This window comes from Lygodium microphyllum, chromosome 25 (assembly GCF_053477565.2).
Source record: "Lygodium microphyllum isolate KBCC chromosome 25, Lygodium_microphyllum_v1.1.10, whole genome shotgun sequence".
Lineage (NCBI taxonomy): Eukaryota > Viridiplantae > Streptophyta > Polypodiopsida > Schizaeales > Lygodiaceae > Lygodium > Lygodium microphyllum.
Window position 1 is genome coordinate 11,998,971 of NC_141159.1, and position 21,413 is coordinate 12,020,383.

Genomic DNA, 21,413 nt, shown 5'->3' on the forward strand with positions numbered 1-21,413 from the left:
TTTTTCTTTCCTTGGCTTTATTACATTGGTATTAGAGCATTAGTTTAGATCCTGTTAGAAGTCATTTTCATGCAATAGATTTAGTTGCAGTGACTAGGGAGTGAAAACCGCAATTAAAATTCAGTCTCACAGGAGTTAGTTCTTTCATAACCGTGGTCTGACAAGGAGATCTCTCACAAACCATGACTAAGATGGAGATTCTTAGCATGAACCAGTGGACAATGGTAGGCTCCAACCAATTTGGCAACTCATGAACAAGCTTTGGACCAAAAATTAGGGTAATTTGGACAAAAAGAAGGTTACAAGACTTAGTTTGGTTCAAACTTGAGTTACTTTTCAAGAATAGGGGTTTCTTCCCTTTATTTTCAAGCTTCCCTCAAGAATCCATGGCCAAAGGCTGAGCAATATCTCTTGCCCATGACTTTTATCATGCAAAAGGACTCCATAGCCTTCTTCTCCATCTCATGAGATTCAAGTAGAATGGTTACTTGGCTTCATTAGCCTTCTTCTTCCTCTCTCCAACACGTGGACAACAACAACGTTAATTGCGCCAACAGTATCCTCTTGCCTATTTCGTCCAAATGATGAGCTATGGAGCTCAAATCATTAATGAATAATGCTCAAGTACTAATGGTAAGTGGTCTCCTTCAAGCTATGGCATGATTTCTCTCTATTGTGGACTCTCCTCTCTCCCATGGAACCCTGTTATTGATAGTTTTGGACAACAAGCTTATTTTCTCAGATTTCTTATCAAGATCATGGGGCTTTTGGTCAATTTCACTTATTGAAGCCTCTACACAAAGGATAGTACCAATGTTGCATGGATTTTTCACCATTGTGGAAGAATGGAGTGGATTCTTGAAGGATTCATGGAAGGGGCAGCCAATGTCAATTAAAGGAAGGGAATTATTGGATTCTCTTTCAAATTTTGAAGTTTCTTTGAAGCCTACTTCATACAATGAAGAGTAATCAGCATCTTCAACTCAAGTGGCATCTCTTTTGAAATCTTCTTCATCAAATTTTGGAACCAATGGATCATGGGAGCACTCTTCATAAAGATTCTTGATCAAGAAGTCAAGCTCTATTTGTGAGAGATTCCTTCATCAACAACAACATTCTTCTCCTATAAGATTAAGAGGTAATCTAATCATTTTTAATCTCTCTTTAAATCCTATTGCTGAGCTAAGTCCAATTGATGAAAGAGGGATTAAAATGATAAAGAACCTCATCCATTTTATCAAATGTATTTCATGGGAAATCCATAGAGCTATTTTAGTGATTGATGATTGCATAATCGATCTCATTCACTGAAATAATCACTTCCAAGTACCTCAAATTCTCATTTCATTTACCTAACCCTGATATTGAATTGTTTGCTCTTTTGTTTCATTGACATGAGAAAAATTTTACCCAATGGTAAGTGGAATAAGAATTGTTAAGCAGTGAGTCACTGATGAGGTTATCTCTTACCTATCCCCATTTCTATTTCAGCCTATTCCATTTAAGCTCTTGCATATCATAAAAGGGGCAATCAAATTCTTTTCATTCCATGCATTTCATGCTGATTTTTAGAGCCCAGCATTGAATTGCCATGTGTATGTATATCCACGAGGAAAAGTGGATACCAAGTGAGTTGGTAGGACAAAAGAGAGGTGACCCTCCCCTACTGACAAGGATCCTGAAGGGGAGCACAACCCGGCTTGAGAGGGAAATTTACACACCCCTCAAGTCTCGGATCCCATGCATTTAAAGTTTAGGTACAAGTGCCACTCAAACGAACAAGAATTCAGTTTTTAACATGGTGTTTTTGACATTGGATCACCATTGAGATTTTGGGACAAGGTATACAAATAGGGTCCCATTAATCTTACAGTCTATAGTGGATTATTCAACCATTTTGGTTATTGTAGAGGGTATTTTCAGCTTTGGCAGGTAGCATTCATAGGTTGCAAGAATTTCCAGACAGCTATAGTAAACTGTTTACAGAATTTTTTGTACTCAACTACTTTCAACACTTGATAATTCAAATATGTACCTTGAGCAACGTGGTCTCTCGGTTAGAGAGTATTCAAATCAGTTTTTAAACCTCTCAATGTATGTTCATGGAGTCTCTGATAGTGCCAAATTGAACAAGTATATATTTGGTTTGGAGTCTACTTTCTCATCCGAAGTTGGAGCTATGAAGCCTACATCTTTGCAAGCTGCCATTCAATTGGTTGAACGTTATAGACAGAAATACAAGAGTTTTCAGCCAAAAACAGGGCATTTATTTCAGCCTACACAATCCCCAAAGAATCAGGCCATTATGGGCATGTAAGGACTGATTTTCAGCATGGTGGGAAGCCAATAAATGTTCACAGCAATACCTACAACAAGATACCAACTTTTCCCACTGTTTATGGAACAAAGCGGGGTAACAATTTCAAATCTAAGGTTGAAAATAAGTTTGATGGAAAAAGGATTGATATTAGTGCCAAAACTTTAGCCCCTATCCAAGGCAAATATGTATCTAATGACAAGCTCAAAGAAATGTATGCCAAAGGACTATGTTTCAAGTGCGGGGAGAAATGGTCACCCGACCATAAGTCCAAGTGTAATGCTAAGAATTTGAAGGTTAGTATGATTTTTGAAGATGATTCTGATGCTGAACCTATTGAGGGAAGTCTAGCACAACTTGAAGGCTCTACTACTCAAGAAGAGATGCATGAAAATGAAGAGAGTATCCATGATGAGTTTTATGACCCAATGGATAGCTTTCCTTTTGATCTGGGTGGTCATTACATGGATGATTCTTGGACTGATTTACATTCCTCGCTATGTTCTATATCAAATGACACATGGAGTGGTTCAAGAGGGGACAATACCCTACGTCGCAAAGGTCCAATCAATGAAAGGACCATTCACATACTCATTGATACTAGTAGCACACATAGCTTTATTAATTCCAAATCACTCAATGGGTTGAAATTGAGCACACACGATGTGCCTTCTTCCCTCAAAATCCAAGTGGCAAATGGAGACTTTTGAAAATAGTAATCAATGCTGCCCAAATGTTCCTATTACTCTATCTCCATTGTGCACTACATCAGTGAGTTTGATTGCATTAGAAATGGGTCCCATTGACATTATACTTGGCTGAAATCTTTGGGCAAATTTGCTACGGATCTTAACAAGCTGGAAATGGAATTTCAATGGTGTGAACAACAAGTAATTTTACATGGTGTTGAGAATAAGAAAATAGAGGTGATCAGTCCCAAGAAGATTAAAAAATAGATAAATGCAAAGGCATGCATGTTCAATATTATTCTTTCAAAGATTGATGAGGATCGGTCCTCTCCTCCTACCAATGACATAGATCCATATCTTTGCAAGTTGCTAAAGGATTATGATGACATTTTTCAGCCATCTACTTATCTTTCTCCCAAAAGAGAAGTGGATCATCCTATAGACTTGCTGCCCAACACCAAGCCTATTAACAAACCACCATATTGCCTCTCCAAGGTGAAAAGGGAAGAGGTAGAGCATCAAGTAAAAGAGCTATTAGAAATGGGTCTCATCAAGGCAAGCCAATCGCCTTTTGCCTCTCCGATCCTTCTTGTAAAGAAGAAAGATGGCTCTTTTCACATGTGTATCGACTACCGCGATCTTAATAAGATCACTATCAAGAATAGGTATCCAATACCTAGAATAGATGACCTCCTAGATGAATTGAAGGATGCTAAGGTGTTCTCCAAGATTGACTTGTGATCGGGCTATCATCAATATGCATGAAGGAAGGAGGTGAGTTTAAAACAACCTTTAGGACGGAAAGAGGCCTCTATCAATTCATGGTTATGCCTTTTGGTTTATCCAATGCTCCAGCCACATTCCAATCTCTTATGAATAAGATACTTCAACCCTTGCTATTTCAGACAGTTTTGGTATTCTTTGATGACATTTTGATCTATAGCAAGAGCAAAGAAGACCATTTACAGCATGTAAAAGAAGACTTCGATATATTGAGAAAGCACAAACTATTTGCCAAGGCAATTAAGTGTTCATTCATGACAAAGGAAGTTGAATACTTGGGTCATGTAGTGGGAGAAGATGGAATCAAAGTGGATCCTAAGAAGGTGCAATGCGTTAAAGAATGGCCTACCCCAACTAATCCTACTTCTTTAAGAGATTTTCTTGGATTATCATATTTTTACCATAGATTTACGAAGATTTATACTCATGTTACAGCTCCTCTTACTGATCGGCTTAAAAAAAGGCCTTCTTTTGGGACGAAATTGCTGACGAGAGCTTTAATGAGCTGAAGTAATTGCTTGTTTCAGCACCAATACTAGTTTGCCCTGATTTTTCCATGACTTTAACTATCTACGCGGATGTTAGTGGTAGAGTTTAAGGGGTTATTTTGTTTCAAGAGCATGGTGTCATTGCATTTGAGAGCAAAAATTTTGATGATAAAGAGAGGGAGATGCATGTGTACAAGCAAGAGATGCTTGCTATTCTACATGCGATAAAAAAATGGTAACATTATCTCTATGGAACACATTTTAAAGTCAAAAGCGATCATAAGGTGTTGAGGTATTTTCTCTCATAGCCCAATCTTTCTCCCAAGAAAAAGAGATGGCTAGCTACCTTGCAATCATATGATTTTGAAATAGCATGCATGGGTGGAAAGGATAACGTTGTGGCTGATGCGTTATCTAGAATGTGGGCATATAGTTTATCTACGGTGTCTACAATTTATAAGGATTGGATAAACGACATCCAAGAAGAATATGTGCTGGATGAGCATGCTATCTAGATTTTACAGAAATTATAGCAAGGACGTGATGAAGAATTTCCAAATTTCAAATTTCATAATGGACTCTTATGGTTTAAGGGTACAGTGTACTTGGTTCCTAACAATATATTCAAGGTGAAAGTGCTCCATCAGATGTACTCATCACCAATGGCTGGACATTTGGGTCTTTTCAAGACCTTTGACAAGGTCCATAAAAGTTTTTATTGGAAGGGTTTATGAAAGGATGTCAAGGAGTATGTATCCAAGTGTTTAGAGTGCCAACAAAATAAGGACTCCACTTTATTACCAACCAAACTCCTTGAGCCTTTACCTATTCCTACAGGCAAATGGACCGACATTTTCATGGAATTTATAACGGGATTACCTAGTACTAGTCATGGATGGAATAGTATCTATGTGGTTGTTGATAGATTGACAAAATGAGCCCACTTTATTCCAACCAAAATACAATATTCAGCAAGGCAAGTACCTGAGCAATTTATGAAAACTGTGTTCAAGCTGCATGGTATGCCAATGAGAATAGTATCGGATAAAGATATAAAATTCATGGGCAACTTTTGGAGAAGTCTATTCTCTTCTATAGATACTTTTCTCACTCCTAGTACAGCCTATCACCCCCCAAACTGATGGGCAAACGGAGAGAGTCAATCATTGGGTGGAAGTGTACCTTAGGCATTATTGTCATGACACACAAGCTTTATGGGATCGTTGGATCCACCTTGCTGAATTTTGCTATAACAACACGTATCACATGAGCATAGGTATGTCCCCATTTTAAGCACTTTATGGGTACAAAGTCCAAATCCCATCAGTTTTGTTTCATAAAGATATCAACCCCCAAGCAAAGGAAGAGTTGGAAAGGATGGAGATGCTCATGAGACAATGCAAGGAAAGCATAAGGAAAGCACAAGAAGTAATGAAAACCTATGTCAATGAGAAGATAAGACATTTGGACTTCAAAGTTGGAGATTGGGTGTTTCTTAAAGTGCCCAAGACATACTATGCTTCATTGAAGGGTGGGAACAATAAGCTTGCTCACAAATTTTATGGACCATATTTGGTAGTGGACAAAGTTGGAGAGCTTGCTTATAAGCTCCAACTACCTTCTTCCACTAGAATACATCATGTATTTCATGTTTCATAGCTTAAGAAGTATGTTGGACCTGAAGTGCAGGTATTGGAAGAGTTGCCACCAATGGATGAAGCAGGACTTGTCATATATGAACTTGAAAGTATTATTGGAAAGAGAGAAAAAGTACTCAAAAATCATACTCTTACTGAGTACCTCATTAAGTGGAAGAGCTACCTATAGAGGAATCTTCTTGGCAACCATCCACTTATGTGAATTATTTTCCTTGGTTATTGCAGTAAGATACATGATAGACTGTGCAGGGGCAACTTGCTGTGAGATATTATTATTGGCAACAAAACTCTCTTGACTTTATCAAAAATTGATTTTGACGTTATAGGGTTATACTAGGGATTGTATACTTCATTTCTATATCTCAAATGTGTAATTTGAACCATTCTATCAAAAGTTATGACAGTTTTTGTAAATTAACCCTGTTTGGACAGCAGCCAGTTTACTCACAATTTGGTATACATCAAGTTCTCTCTTATATGGAAAATGCTTTCCTTTCATATCGGAGCTACATGGACATGATTACTATCATCCTTGGTTTGGATTTGAACTATTTATCCTTGGTTTTGAGGACAAAACCATCTTAGGATGGGATGATTTGTCATAAAAGAAAATACCTTGATATTTTTGTACTTTGGAATCATGCTAATTCCATACCTTGTAATTTTCAGCCCTTGCCTATGCAAATGTACCCTTAACTTTGGAGATGAGGAGTTAGGATAAAGAAGGCAAGAGGCTAAGAGAAGACATCTTTTTTGGCTCATTCACTAAATTGGATGTTCATTTTTCTTGTTGTTAGCTTCTTTCTTGCTAGATGAAGCATCAACCATGGCTATCATGTATTTTTGAAACTCTCATGATTAATACATGGCAAGATGTCTTGGTGCAATAGTTTTTTGGTTATTTTATGTCAATTTCAGTTTTAATTAGATTTCTTTCCCTGGTTGAATGCTTCATTACATTTCTAGGCTAAGACTCATTAGATATTACTCCCTTTCTCTACTCCTCTCCTTATGCAGATATCTATTCAAGTGGCCCTATCTAGTACACTATTGATGTTTGAATGATCTAGGCGTGAGTTATTAGCCATGGGCTCATATATTTGTTCATCTTGAATACCCTAAGACTCTAGTCATAACCTTGCCATTGGGTCTCCTTATTAATGGTATACACTTAATCTTCTGCATACCTTGGACAAGGCTTTAGTCATAGCCTTGGCATAGTTCTCTCTATTAATGGTATACACTTATATATCTCACTTTTGAGACATAGTCTCTCTTGATCTCTCCCTCTTTTTGCTCCATGCCATTAGCTTGACTATGATATTATCCCCATATTGGACCTTTCTAAAGTGCATAATGAAGAGGTCTTTGAGAATGGAGAAATTTTTCTATGGTGTGTAGAACTATTTGAGAGCCACATTTTCCATTATTCTCCTAACCAAGAGACAAAGTCTCGCACTCTCTTTGAGTTAGAGGTGAGTTTTTTTGGATTGAATACTTGCTCAAATTTCTCTACAAAGCTACAGTGGCCATCCCCTGCTTTATATTTCTCTTCTAATCTAGTTCGGTGATTAAGGGTATCTTGAATTGATATTTGGTTTACAAATTGGCTAAACCATGTTAAAATGATCAAGAAACCATCTTTACATAAGGTTCGATAATGTCATTAGATGACCTTGTTGGTCCAATATTTAGAATTAGTCGTCATCAATCTCCCTTTATATTTCTACTCTTTCTCTTTGTGCATCTATTGTCATTTCTAGAATATTTTTGAGAACATTTTTTCCTTCATCTACAATAGTTTGTATTTTTTGCTCTATGAAATCTTGGCTCATTTCATAAGTCAACTATAATAGCAACTTTAAATCTATCTAATGATTTACACAACTCCATGTATCTATTTGTTTCCATGGTGTGTAGGTTGATTGATTTATAGACTTGTGAGCTTGATTATGTTTTCAATTAATAAGGGAATAGGAGTGTTCCTAATCTCCAATTCTCGTAAGGTATATTTGCCTCATTGGTTGGTTCAATCTTATTCTTTTACAAGTTTTGATACTATGTTCAAGAATTTCATTTGTTCTTGCAAGAAAGTTCTAGTTCCCTTGAACTTGTTCGTATGCATTTTTGTCACTTGCATGCTCCCCTTGTATTATATTTCTAGCTACCAAACATGAATAGCTCTAATATTCCAAGAAAAGAAAGAAAAAATGATCACTTAGTTGTTTTGCAACATGTTCAAAAAGAGGATATATGTTTGTAAAGGATCGTGATTTACATGCCAATCCTTCAGATGCATCTTGGGAAGATCTAGGTCCTAACCTCTTCATTTCACCTCACTAGCTTTAATAGCTTTAGGTGCAAATTTCATTTTATGTGACATCTATTAACATCCTCCTATCCCAAAAAATATAATCTCTCCTTAAGATTAAGAAAAAAGAGTAGCTTCCCACGTGAATTGTTTATACCTTTAACCTTAGCTTTTAGTTATGTATGCAACCTAATAAACAAATCCCAAACTAGGTAATCATCCTTGGGGTAAAATTATATAGGCAGTATTACGCAATAGATAAAGCTCCAATTAAACCATAATGAGCACACTAGAGTACAATCTCTCTTATTCTAAGACTCAAGCATTTGCTAATAAAGTTTTCTACCAGAATTTTTTGGAGTAAGTCAAGACACATTGCGTACAAATAATCTAGAATGGAAACTCTTTTTGAAGGGATCTTTCCTATAAAGTATGAAGATGCACGAGATAGAAAAGAGGTATAATCTAGTACATGAAAAATCAGTAATGGATCCAAGAGAATATTATGAGTCTTGTTAGTAGCCATCTACAAGGTTTTGCACTTTCATAGATCAATCACTCACATATCAAAGATAACAATACAAACAAAGTATCATGAGCACTATCCTTCAAAAGGATATTATCAACCTCCTTCAATGCCTTACTCTAAACATTAGAGTGACTATCTTGCTAGTCTAAGTTTCACTTTCCATGCATGCTTATAGATAAGGAGTTTGATGATAAAAGGGACAAGAATCAAGTTTGCAAGAGCTTCCACAATAAATCTCCTAATTTAGATTTCTCACTCCTTCCACCAACATAACTTTTGTTTCTTTGCTTTACTTAGCTCATTCTATGGAACATAAAATATTTTTGTATTCCACTTTTATGTTTGTCTTAGAAAAAAATTTCATGACTAGAGAACACAAAACACATGTTGTATGCTCATTTTATGCTCAAATTTCACTTTCCTCAATACTCATTAACAAGCTACTATTCATGTGGAAGAGATCAACTCTTATTGTAACTAATTGCCACATTAATTACCTTAGTATATTGAGCTAGCCTTTTACCATCTTTATACTGCATTACTATGCATCTACTCATATACATTTGGGAGCATAGTCTACTCTATTGTATATTTATGAAATAGATGATACCCTAAATTTGATAATTGCATCATTCTTCACATGAATTCATCTTAGAAAAATATATAATATGCAAGTTACATGAATGGATTCCTATATCAAGTGGTTTAAGTGATCCTCTTATGACCCAATAGATGCATTTTGTAAACATTTTACATGGCCTCTTTCTTATCTAATGTAAAGATTAATCTCATATCAAAATCCACAACTATACCTTGATGTTGTTATGGACAAATACGTAAAGCGTCAAACGAGTTCAACAAAATGATTTTTAAAAATCTGTTTTTTAGACAACTTCTACATACAAAAGTATATGATTTAATAGGGGTATTCACATGTTGAATAGAAAAAATATATACTTTATTCATTGAAAAAAACATAGATAAGGGGCTTTTAAATTAGGCCTTGAATGCACATGATACTAAGGGTATACATGTATTGAACATCCTTGAGAACTTCACAATACATTGGATAAATAATTTTTTTATGGAATAAAATTCATGGCACATTTTTCTCTAAGCTTTTGGTTTTGTAGAAACTGATTAGTAGTGTGACATGTGTATAGTTGTTGAGTAATCTTGAAGTATATACTAAATGGTTAATTGAATAACCTCCTTGAGATCTTCTTTTCTTGACCTTAATATCCTACATAAATGTGAAGTAGCTCTTTTTGAGAATTCCTCATAAGTTAGGATTGTACACACAAATATGTGTGCGAACACATATAGATCTATGCATGCATGCATGCATGTTAAGGGGTAGTCAATTGCATAGTGAGGTTGCATATTGTCTCTTTAAAGAGTATAAAAACTACAAAGACCTTTTGAATATTTGAAATTCTCCCTAAAACTTGACAATAATTTTTGTACAAGAATTACCTTTGATCTCTCTTTGGTTTCTGAGGTACATATTTGTCAAATGGTGACGACCCTCTCTTATACATTGATCGAATCCTCTCAATGGCTATTTTATGTCTTTTGTAGTAGTGTGCATTATGAATGTGAGTATCTTGATCACTATTTAACAATAAAAAAGGAAAATTTGTGTTAGCATCAATCTTAAAATTTTGGTGTAAATTGTAGGGATACAACACTTGTTATATTTTGAAAATTGATTTCAAGACTGACCTCTTTGAATTTAGTTAATTTTAATGGAAACCTATTTACCAAAGGATCTAATTCCTAAAATTCATTCTATAAGCTATCAGTCCTATTTAATATTTACTTATTGGGATCATTAAAACATAATAATTTTGGTAATAAATTCCTTATATAAGAAGTGTTTGGGAAGTTATATAAGTTGTAAGGGAATATAAATTATGATCCTTATTAGTTTACATACAAAAATTTATATTAAGCACATGTAAAGATACTCAAAGAAAACGCACCCTTGCAAAAGGGAAAAATTATTTCAATTCCCAAACCCTCTCAAAGGTTGGAGGGTGTGGCCCATAAACTATAGAGAAAATTTTAAAATCAAAATCTAACTACACAAGGGTAAATAGAGGCTTATGGTTGAGAGGAATACAATCTTGAGCCTTACATGCATAGGCCAAGAGATACATGGCAAGTATCTCATTGATCTTCTCAAGTGATTGAGAACCCAATTTGAGCTTGTTGAAAATCAAGCTCGTAATCCGTATCACCAACATGATTGACCTTATCTAGATAGCTGTTGTCTTAGCTATCACTCTACATGTGTGTTGTAATAACTCGGTTGGTTAGACTCAACCACAGTCAGCGGTATGGTCAGTTGTTGACCTAGTGTGTTTATCAGTTATGTGTGATTAGACTTTAGTAAGCATTATGGAAGAATGAGATGAAGAGAATAATAAGAGTTCACTACTCTCTAGTATAGCTCCATCTCTCTCTCTCTCTCTCTCCCCCCATCTGAATCTTGAACATGGTATCAGAGCATGAAGCCTAAAGGCTTGGTAGTGGCCATTTGATATCAAGACATTAGATCTAAAGAAAACATCATCAAAGGAGATTGTGCTTACAGCTTGTTTTTTTTTTTGCAAAATCTATATCTTGCTACAGAAATGAATTTTGGAGAAACGGTTAATGGTTCTTGACCGTTTTGATGTGGTCTACAAATTGTAGAAGAATTTTTTTTCAAGTTCTTTACATATTTTGAGATATTTAGCACAAATCTGTATAAATTGGTTGTTTACTGCATGCAATAAACAACAGGTGGTTCCAGAGCATTGGTGCCTTTCATCCTAACAATGTGTATACCCTTATTCTCATGCATTTGAGCATGGTTCCAGAGTATTAAATGCTCAGTTTTAGATCTTATTTTTGCAGGCTGGAAACAATGAATTGATTGCTGTCCTAGATTTGAAAACAGTATATCTATAGGGTTGAAGTATCTGTGATGCTTATTTGCTACTGACAAATGCTTGGATCATACCACTTGAGTAGTAGATGCTTTTTGGGATACTGAAGGATATCTATGATCTTCACTTGACATACATGTAATATATTTTGATCAATTGGACATGTATCAACTCTTGCATAGAGTGGCAACTGAATGAGATGTTTTGGGACTCTTTTGAGGTCTGAATACTCTTGTTTCAATATAGAAAATATTGCTGGTTATAGCAGTGGGATGGCTATATCTAGTATTGCTACTTGCATCCAATACAAACATTGATGCTTGTTTGGCCACATATTGAATCCGCAATATATTAGAACATGTCTATGGTGGTTTTAGGATGTTTTTGAACTAAGAATAACGTGGTTATTACAAAGTTTATGGTGTTGGTCATAACAAGTTGCTTGCATGTCATAAATTGTGGAAAAGTCTAGTAAATGTCAACATTAGTTCTATGCATCTATTTTATGCTTGTTGGACATAGTTTGTTGCTGGGATGTTTTACCATTACCATAGAATGTTTTGAACTGATTTGAGCTTGGTTTATGCCCAATTGACTGTGTTTTTTATTGCTGGAATACATCTAACAACAAGTAGTTTGTCAAAAAACTATTCTTAAGTTGTAGGAAGACTGTTCTTGAACTACAGGAAACTATTCCTCAATTGTAGGAAGACTATTTCTGGACTGTAGGAAACTAATCCTCAACTGTAGGAAAGTGTTCATGAATTGCAGGAAGACTGTTTCTGAACTGCAAAAAGTCTTTTCTTGAACTGTAGGGAGTCAAGCACTTATAGATTGCATATAGCATTGAATACCTTAGTTGCAAATATGGCAAATGCTCAATGCACTGACAATATCACTCAAATTGTGGGAGAGAAGCTTGATAACAAAAACTTTACTTTATGGAAGTCCAAGATGCAAAACTTTTTGATTGGCAGAGGTTATTGGGATTTATCTATGGGGGCTGAAGCTGAACCCAAATTGCCTGAATGGAATCCTACATAAGAAGAGCAAAGAGCTTACTGATAGTGGTTAGAAAGAGCTAGTAAAGTATTGCATTGGTTTTCTTTATGCATTTATGATGTGATGGCTATGCAGATTACCAGTTGCTATTCCCCGAAGGATGCTTGGCATGCACTCATGAAGAATTATGGTGATGTCATGCATGCAAGGAAGATACAACACAACATGTCTAGGAATGGCAAGAGCATTCAAGCATATATGACGAAAATAAAGACCATAGCTGACCAGTTGGCTATATTGGTTCTCGTGTTTCAAAGGATGATATGATTGCACTGACATTAAATGGGTTAGGCAAGGAGTATAAGGTATTTGATATGTCCATTTCTGTGAGAACAAAACCCCCTGATTGGGACGAGTTACTTGCACTTCTGATACATAAAGAAGTAAAGCTTGGATTAAATACATGTTTAAGCACATCTCAAGGTAAAGACACTATCTTTTATTTTAGTCAGTGAGCTAGAGCTGGTAGAGCTTGTGGAGCTTTTTGGGGTCGAAGAGCCACTCAAAACACATATAAATAGTAGCAAAAAAATGCTTGGCATAGCTTAAATACTCAAGGACAATGAGGATTTGGAGCCTTTAGAGGTAGAGGGAGATCACCTAGAGGAAGAGGTGACTCTTGCTAGTTGCATGAGCAATCTAAGAGGGATAAAGACTGTCATTATTTCGAAAGATATGGGTATATCACAAAGGATTGTCATAAAAAGCAAGATGATATGAAGGCAAAAGGTAGGCAACATGGACATTATGCATATTCTAGTGGTACTCATGATGAGCAGGGAGTTAGACTATTTACTATGCAACATGTATTAAAGAATACGCCTAAGCAAGGCAAATATGAGAAATGTTACATAGACTCAGGAGCATCCAATCATATGACTCCTCATGGTGAATGGTTTGATGAGTTAGTAGTAGGGTCTCATCGATTCATATGTATTGGTGATGATACACAACATAATATTTAGCATACAAGTATGGTTCCGTTGCTCATGCCCGATGGCAGAAATAAGAGCCCTTCTATTACCAAGAATTTACTGTCGGTTGGAAAGATGACAGAATAGAATCTACAAGTCAGATTCAACCTGGATGATTTTTATATTGAAGAATATGGAAATGACTGTAAATTTATTGCCAAAGGCAAGAGAGATTGCGTAATGTTTGCTTTGGATGCATCTATCCCTGGAATTGAAGGTAGCCATGTTTTCCCATGATAATGGAGCAGTTTGAGATGTAGAAATCTAGCACAAACACATCGGTCATGTTAATGTATAGAAGCTGAAAAATATGCAACAGAAAGAGGTTGTACTTGGCTTGCCGAAGTTCAAGTACACTGATCTTGGACATGTATGTTGTGCTTGTTAGTTTGGGAAACAAGCAAGTTTCCCATTCATGAGACATGTCAGAAATAGTTCTTAACCTTTTCAATTGATACATTTGGATTTATGGGGTCCTACCCATAATGCATCTTTTGGTGGTGCTAGGTATTATGTATCCTTCATTGATGATTTCAATCGATACACATGGCTATGTATTCTAAAGCACAAGGATGAGGTGCTTGATGTCTTTAAGGACTTTAAGAAGCATGCTAAAAATGAACTTAGCTATTATATCTCATGTTTGAAATTTGATGGAGGTGGAGAATATGTATCTAAAGAGTTTTGATATGTACCTTGCTAAATATGGCATAAAAATGCAGCTCACATGTAGTTACATACCTTAGTAGAACGGTGTGGCAAAGAGAGAAAATTGGATGCTTATGGAAGCTATGATGGCAATGCTTAATGAAAAGAATTTTCCAAATGCTTATTGGATAAAGCAGTGGTTACTGCAATTTATGTGTTGAATCGAACACCTACAGCTGGGATTCATGATTTGACTCCGTATGAGAAACTGTATAGGCACAAGCCAGACATTAGTCACCTAAAAGTATTTGGATGCATTGTCTACATACATGTGCCTGATGAAAAGAGGAAGAAGTTAGATCCCAAGGCTATCAAAAGTAATTTTCTTGCCTATGCACAAGAAAGAAAGGCTTTCAAATGCTATGATCCATCCACTTGGGAAACCTTGATCACCACGGATGTAGTTTTTGATGAGCTAGCCTCATGGTATAGTAATCCGAATGCAGTGGTCTTTGATGGACCAGCCAGCCCTACTTATACTAAAAATTATCCTCCAACTACTAGTACGTCTATGAGTGGGTCAACAGGTTCATCTACAGTTAGTGTAACATCCCGCGGCCATTTCTTGGCCTACTGAACTTTTCCCGCCAATTTTTAAAATAAATATTAGAAATTTTTTTAATCCCCCCTATCGTCGTCAACCGATAGGTGGCAAGGGGAAAAAGAAAAGGAGAAGGATGGCGTGAAGATGATCATGAAGAAGAAAGGGGAAGTTGACATGGATGGGAGGGAGATGAGGGTGACGATGAAGTCGAGGTGGATGCTGATGGCGAAGCTAGAGTCCCCCACCGCCATGCAAAATGGGTGGTGGTCACCACTACCACCACACCACCTTCTCTCTGCGTTTTTTCCCTAATAATACCCCCTTCACAATAATTTAAAAAAAAACCCCATCGCAATGAAGGTAGGGCCACATTACCTCTCGCCCCTCCCCCCCCCCCCCCCCCCCCCCCCGCTACCGTTGTGATGAGAAGAGAGATAGACCACCTCTTGCCCACCCAATCGTTGCCGGCTTGAGAGTGGGGAGAAAGAGAGAGGGAGAGGAAGAGAGAGAGAAAGAGGGAGTTATAGAGAGAGAGGAGAAGAAGAAGAAGAAGAGAGAGAGATAGGGAGAGGAAGAGAGAGGGAGAAGAAGAGAAGAAGAAGAAGAAGAAGAAGAAGGAGCCTTTCCCCTCCACTGGTATACCTTCTCTACCATTCGCCGTGGATCAATACTTCATTTCCACATGATTGTCCCTTGACCGCAAGCTCATCTCACTCCCCAATTGGCCCTTGTTAATTGAATACAAGATGCGAACGTCTTGTGCAAAGCACGTCTAAAAGAGAAGAGATCGGGGATGGCACTCAAGCAGAAGTTGTCGCACCCAGATGGCAATTCTGCAATGAAAGCCTCGAGCGAGGACATCATCACCCATCCAACCATGGTACCAGTCGTAAGTAACATATTTCCATTTTGATAAATGCTTGCTTTGAGTCCCGCATGAGATGCATTAGATCTGTACGAGGATAGGACATTAATAAGGATAAATTGCATTGCAAGTATTCGACAAACTAAATTTTCCAAATGCACATATGAGGAGAAGACCATTGTATTTAAATATTGTACAATGAATTCATAAAATACTCAAGCATTATCAGTTTTCCATCCTCACAATAGTAGGTGCAATTTTCATCATTTCAAAGGTATATGTTGCAACTCGCATATCTGATAGATTGCATGGCAAGCAACTTATTCTAGAAGAGATTCATTTAGAAAGCTCTAGACCTTGGCCAAACTCTCGCTAGTAGCTCATGTTGTTAGATTGGGAATCTTGACATTGTACTTAACTTGTAGAAACAATGATCATAAGGATTAGAGGCTAAGCTGCCTTGGGATCCGCTTGATAAACACTATGTTTATCAATCCAAATATGGGGATTGGGTTAGATACAGACAACTCCAGGCCTCAAAGGCAAGTAGAGAGCTTAAGGGAAACCCGAGACAAAGGAAAGGCCAATGCTTTCGAACTCGCCGAGAAGAGAGTTAGATTATTGATCAATATAAGTGCTTAATAGAATTTACATTCTTACTTAGTTCTATAAGACCTTTGCATGTGTCTTAGCCAAAATGTTAAGTAGATTTTGCATGAAATCACTTAGACCCTAGGGGGGAGAGTGAGTATGCGATGTGAGGTTATTGCAACTGTTCTTGCAATGTTGAAAAATGTTATCATTGTTTTTGTTGAATTGAGATAACATCGCCTTAAAATGCTTTTTCACTAAATTGATTGTGGGTTGTGATTCGGATGATTATTACAAGGACTCATGTTTGATGGAAAATGCATGATTGGGATCAGTGATGACAAGTTGCCATGGGGAAAATAAAGGAATGTTTTTCTTGAGAGATGATATTAGACTGATTGCCTTGATTGTGCTTGATCCTTAAATTGGGTTAATTAAGGAAGGATATTTTTCTAGGGTGGATCATCTCCAAGGTCACGCTGCATTTCAAGCTCCCGAGAGAGCACTACTCGATTCACGAGTTAAAGGTCGAGTGGTGAAAAGGCCAATCACGTAAAGTGTCTCACTCCCAAGTCCCTTGGGATCAATGGAGCTCTGGATACCCCTTGTTGAGTCCGAAACGGAGTTGTAGTCTGTCGTGAGCCCGACGTCTGGAGCATTGGAAGATCCTATTCTAGATATTGGATAAAATTTATGGTGCCATGTGATTTGGACGGGGTACTTTTGTTGGACAAAAGGGATACATAATTCTCATGTAGGGGCAGGAGACAAAGATTAACTTGAAGATAAATTAAGGAACTTGTTTGTCAAAAGGTTTACTTACTTTATTTTTGTGTCTGTACTGTAAATTATACGAACGACCCCTGTTTCCTAAAAGGCTTAATTAATGAAGCTAATTTTTAATGTCACACATAATTGTGATAGGACCTAATTAGAAAACTAGAGCTATCAAGGGAAGCAGATGGGTGGAATCCCTGACGGGTCCGTCCTACGATAGGGTAGTCCTAGAAAATTGGGAGGCTCCTCACAAGGATTTATCTCTGTTTGACTTTAAGTATTGTTAAGTTAGAACCAGATCCATGCCATTTTAGGGGACCGAAATGGGACTATGCCCTACGGGCAGAGAGGTTGAGCAATGCATCCCTCTCATTTTCCATTCTCTTTGAACCAAGTGTGTTATGGATCTGCTTCGGATTAGGTATATCTGCTTAAAGTAGGATGTTCAAAACCCGACGCTAGAATGTTGTTAGGAGACCTTGGCCCTAGGAACTCAGATTTCAGATCAATCCTAGTGGATTCGGCCGTGAATGTTGTGTTGCAAGGTGAACTCAGAAAGCCCTAGGCGATAAATTTTGAAACATTCCCTGGGAGTGCCAAGCGATGACGCTTAGATTTGTTTCTGGATGGATTGCTAAAATGTGCTTGGACAGCTGATAGACGGGGCATGTTACCGTTGGTATCAGAGTGAAACTTCATGATGATGTGTGATTGATTAATGTTTGATTCATAGACATATCCTAAACAGAAATAACATGAGTGGTATGGCTTGATTGTCAAGCACTCTCTGCACCCACGAATGCTGACATGCAAGAGAAGAAATTCATTCTCAAGAAAATTAAGGCACCCAAGTTTGATGAAGAAGGGTTAGACGTCACAGCAAAGGCAGAGACATGGATTGAGTCGATGGATGACTATTTCTATGCTTCGGAAAGTGCCTCCATGAATCAAGCAATGATAGCCAAACTTAAGCTAGTTGGCCAAGCTCGGTTATGGTGGAAGCAATGGTGCAAAGATCAAGGTATTTTTGAAGCTGCTATCACTTGGACTCAGCTGAAAGATGTTGTACGCAAATGATACCTTCCGCCAACGTACCAGACTTTGAAGATGAATTAATTCTTCAAGCTCAAGCAGCTGGAATTAACTCTGAAAGCTTACTACTCAAAGTTTGTAATGCTACTAAAATACACACCGCCTATGGATATTGCGCAGCAAGTTTCCAAGTTTTTCCATGGCCTAAACACTTCTCTGAACCACCGTCTAGAAGCAATGCATCCAACGGACTTGCAAGATGCATTACTTCGAGCAAAGTCAATTTTCTAAGAACTTGGATCGGGCAATTGTGACAAAGATGTTTCTCGAGATAAAGGCAAGAGGTGCCACACGTGCGGAGAGATAGGGCACATCCGTAGGAGATGTCCCAAGGAAATGAGGCTACAAAAGTACGGTCTATGGATATATGGAGGAGTCAGATGAAGATGAAGACCTAGAGCCTACTACACCTCTTCAAGATGATTAGAAATCCTAGAAAATCTATCGATATGTAACACAAATTATATTAGAAATAAACCCTACTTTTGTACCTATGGTTAATTGCAATAATGTGAGTTGTACTATTTGAGTCATTAAAAGCAGCGTAGAGGATGCATGATGCCCTATCCCATAGGCCTTAAGACCCATTAATGCTTGTCTTCCCCAGCTCTTTTGAGATGACAATATCTCGAGTTCTCTAAGGGGAGAGGATGTAACGTCACATAGCCATTCCATGGTCTATTGGACTTTTTCTCCCAATTTTTAAAATAAATATTATAATTTTTTAAATCCCCCCTATCATCGTCAATGACAGATGGCAAGGGGGGAAAGAAAAGGAGAAGGACGGCATGAAGATAATCGTGAAGGAGAAAGGGGAAGTTGATGTGGACAGGAGGGAGATGAGGGTGATGATGAAGCTGAGGTGGATGATGACGACCAAGTTGGAGTCCCCCACCACCATGCAAAACGGGTGGCGGTCACTACCACCACCACACCATTTTCTCTCCGCATTTTTCCCCCACTATCCATGTTTTTCCCCCTAATAATACCCCCCTTCACACTATTAAAAATTAAAAACCCCCCCACCACAATGAAGGTAGGCCCCCCCCCCCCCCCCACTTGCCGTTGTGTGATGAGAAGAGAGATAGACCACCTCTTGCCCCCCCAATTGCTACCGGTCTGAGAGTAGGGAGAGAGAGAGAGAGAGAGAGGAAGAGAGAGAGAGGGAGTGAGAGATAGAGGAGAAGAAGAAGAGAGGTAGAGAGAGAGGAGAAGAAGGGAATAAGGAGAAGAAGAAGGAACCTTTCCCCTCCATAGAAGGGGGAGAGAGAGAGAAGAAGAAGAAGAAGAAGAAGAAGATGAAGAAGAAGAAGAAGAAGAAGAAGAAGAAGGAACCTTTCCCCTCCGTAGAAGGTGTCCACATGTATACCTTCTCTCCCATTCATCAAAGACTGATACTTCGTTTCCGCATGATTGTCCCTCGACCACAAACTAATCTCGCTCCCCAATTGGCCCTTGTTAATTGAATACAAGATGCAAAAGTCATGTGCAAAGCACGTCTAAAAGAGAAGAGATCAGGGATCGCATCCAAGCAGAAGTTGTTGTGCCTAGAAGACAATCCCGCAACGAAAGCCTTGAGCAAGGATATCATTGCCCATCCAACCACGGTAGCAGTCATAAGTAACGTATTTCCAGTTTGATAAATGCTTGCTTTGAGTCTCACATGAGATGCATTAGATCCATACGAAGATAGGACATTAAGAAGAATAAATTGCATCCCAAGTATTCGACAGGCTGAATTTCTCAAACGCGCGTATCAAGAGAAGACCATTGTATTTAAATGTTGTACGATGAATTCATAAAAGACTCAAGCACTATCAGTTTTCTATCCTCGTAATAGTAGGTGCAATTTTTCATCATTTCAAAGTTATATGTTCCAACTCGCATATCTGTTAGATTGCATGGCAAGCAACTTATTCCAAAAGAGATTCATTTACGAAGCTCTAGACCTTGGCCAAACTCTTGCTAGTAGGTCATGCTTTTGTATTAAAATTATTTTACATTAAACTAATTGTGGGTTGTGATTCAGATGATTATTCCAAGTACTCGTGTTTGATGGAAAATGCATGGCAGGTTTCAGTGATGACAAGTTGCCATGGGGAAAATAAAAGAATGTTTTTCTTGATAGATGATATTAGAATGATTGCCTTGATTGTGCTTGATCTTTAAATTGGGTTAATTAAGGAAGGATATTTTGCGTGGGTGGATCATCTCCAAGATCAGGTCTTGTTGGCACTGCTCGATTCACGGGCCGAAGGTCGAGTAGTGAAAAGGTCAACCACGGAAAGTGTGTCTCACTCCCAAGTCACTTGGAGTCAGTGGAGCCTTGAACACCCCTTGCCAAGTCCGGAACACGGAGTTGTAGACTGCTGTGAGCCCAATATCGTCTTAAAATGCTTTTGCATTAAACTAATTGTGGATTGTGATTCGGATGATTATTCCAAGTACTCATGTTTGATGGAAAATGCATGGCTGGGGTCAGTGATTACAAGTTGCCATGGAGGAAATAAAGAAATGCTTTTCCTGAGAGATGATATTAGAATGATTGCCTTGATTGTGCTTGATTCTTAAATTGGGTTAATTAAGATAGGATATTTTGCGAGGGTGGATTATCTCCAAGATCATGTCACGTTTCAACCTGAGAGGGTACTGCTCGATTTTTACGGGCTAAAGATCGAGTAGTGAAAAGGCCAACCACGAAAAGTGTCTCATTCCTAGGTCGCTTGGGGTCAGTGGAGCTCTAGACACCCCTTGCCGAGTCCAAAACGCAGAGCTATAGACTGATGTGAGCCCAACGTCTGGGCATTGGAAGATCCTATTCTAGATACTGAATAAAAATTATGGTGCCATATGATTTGGACCGGGTACTTCTGTTGGACAGAAGGGATACATAATTCTCTTATATGGGTAGGAGACAAAGAAGATAAATTAAGAAACTTGTTTGTCAAAAGGTTTGCTTGCTTTGTTTTCGTGTTTGTGCTGTAAATTACATGAATGAATCTTGTTCCCTAAAAGGTTTAATTAATGAAGCTGATTTTAAATGTCACACATAAATGTGGTAGGACCTAATTAGAAAACTAAAGCTATCA

The 21,413-nt window shown here is 37.8% G+C and overlaps 1 protein-coding gene across 8 annotated transcripts in view; it reads right to left on the reverse strand.

Annotated features, from left to right (window-relative positions):
- Nucleotides 1–9,764: 9,764 nt before the first annotated feature.
- The window catches only part of LOC148013917 (uncharacterized), a 67,076-nt gene continuing 55,427 nt past the window's right edge, over nt 9,765–21,413 (reverse strand). For 3 of the 8 annotated variants that reach the window (XM_087666797.1, XM_087666793.1, XM_087666798.1), the window contains exon 6: nt 10,254–10,389. In XM_087666797.1, coding sequence (XP_087522923.1) covers nt 10,387–10,389 — 3 coding nt within the window. In that variant the 3' untranslated portion in view covers nt 10,254–10,386. Of the gene's footprint in view, nt 10,019–10,251; nt 10,390–21,413 lie in introns of those variants that run through there. The other 5 variants (XR_015688655.1, XM_087666792.1, XR_015688656.1 and 2 more) reach the window with 3 other exon arrangements.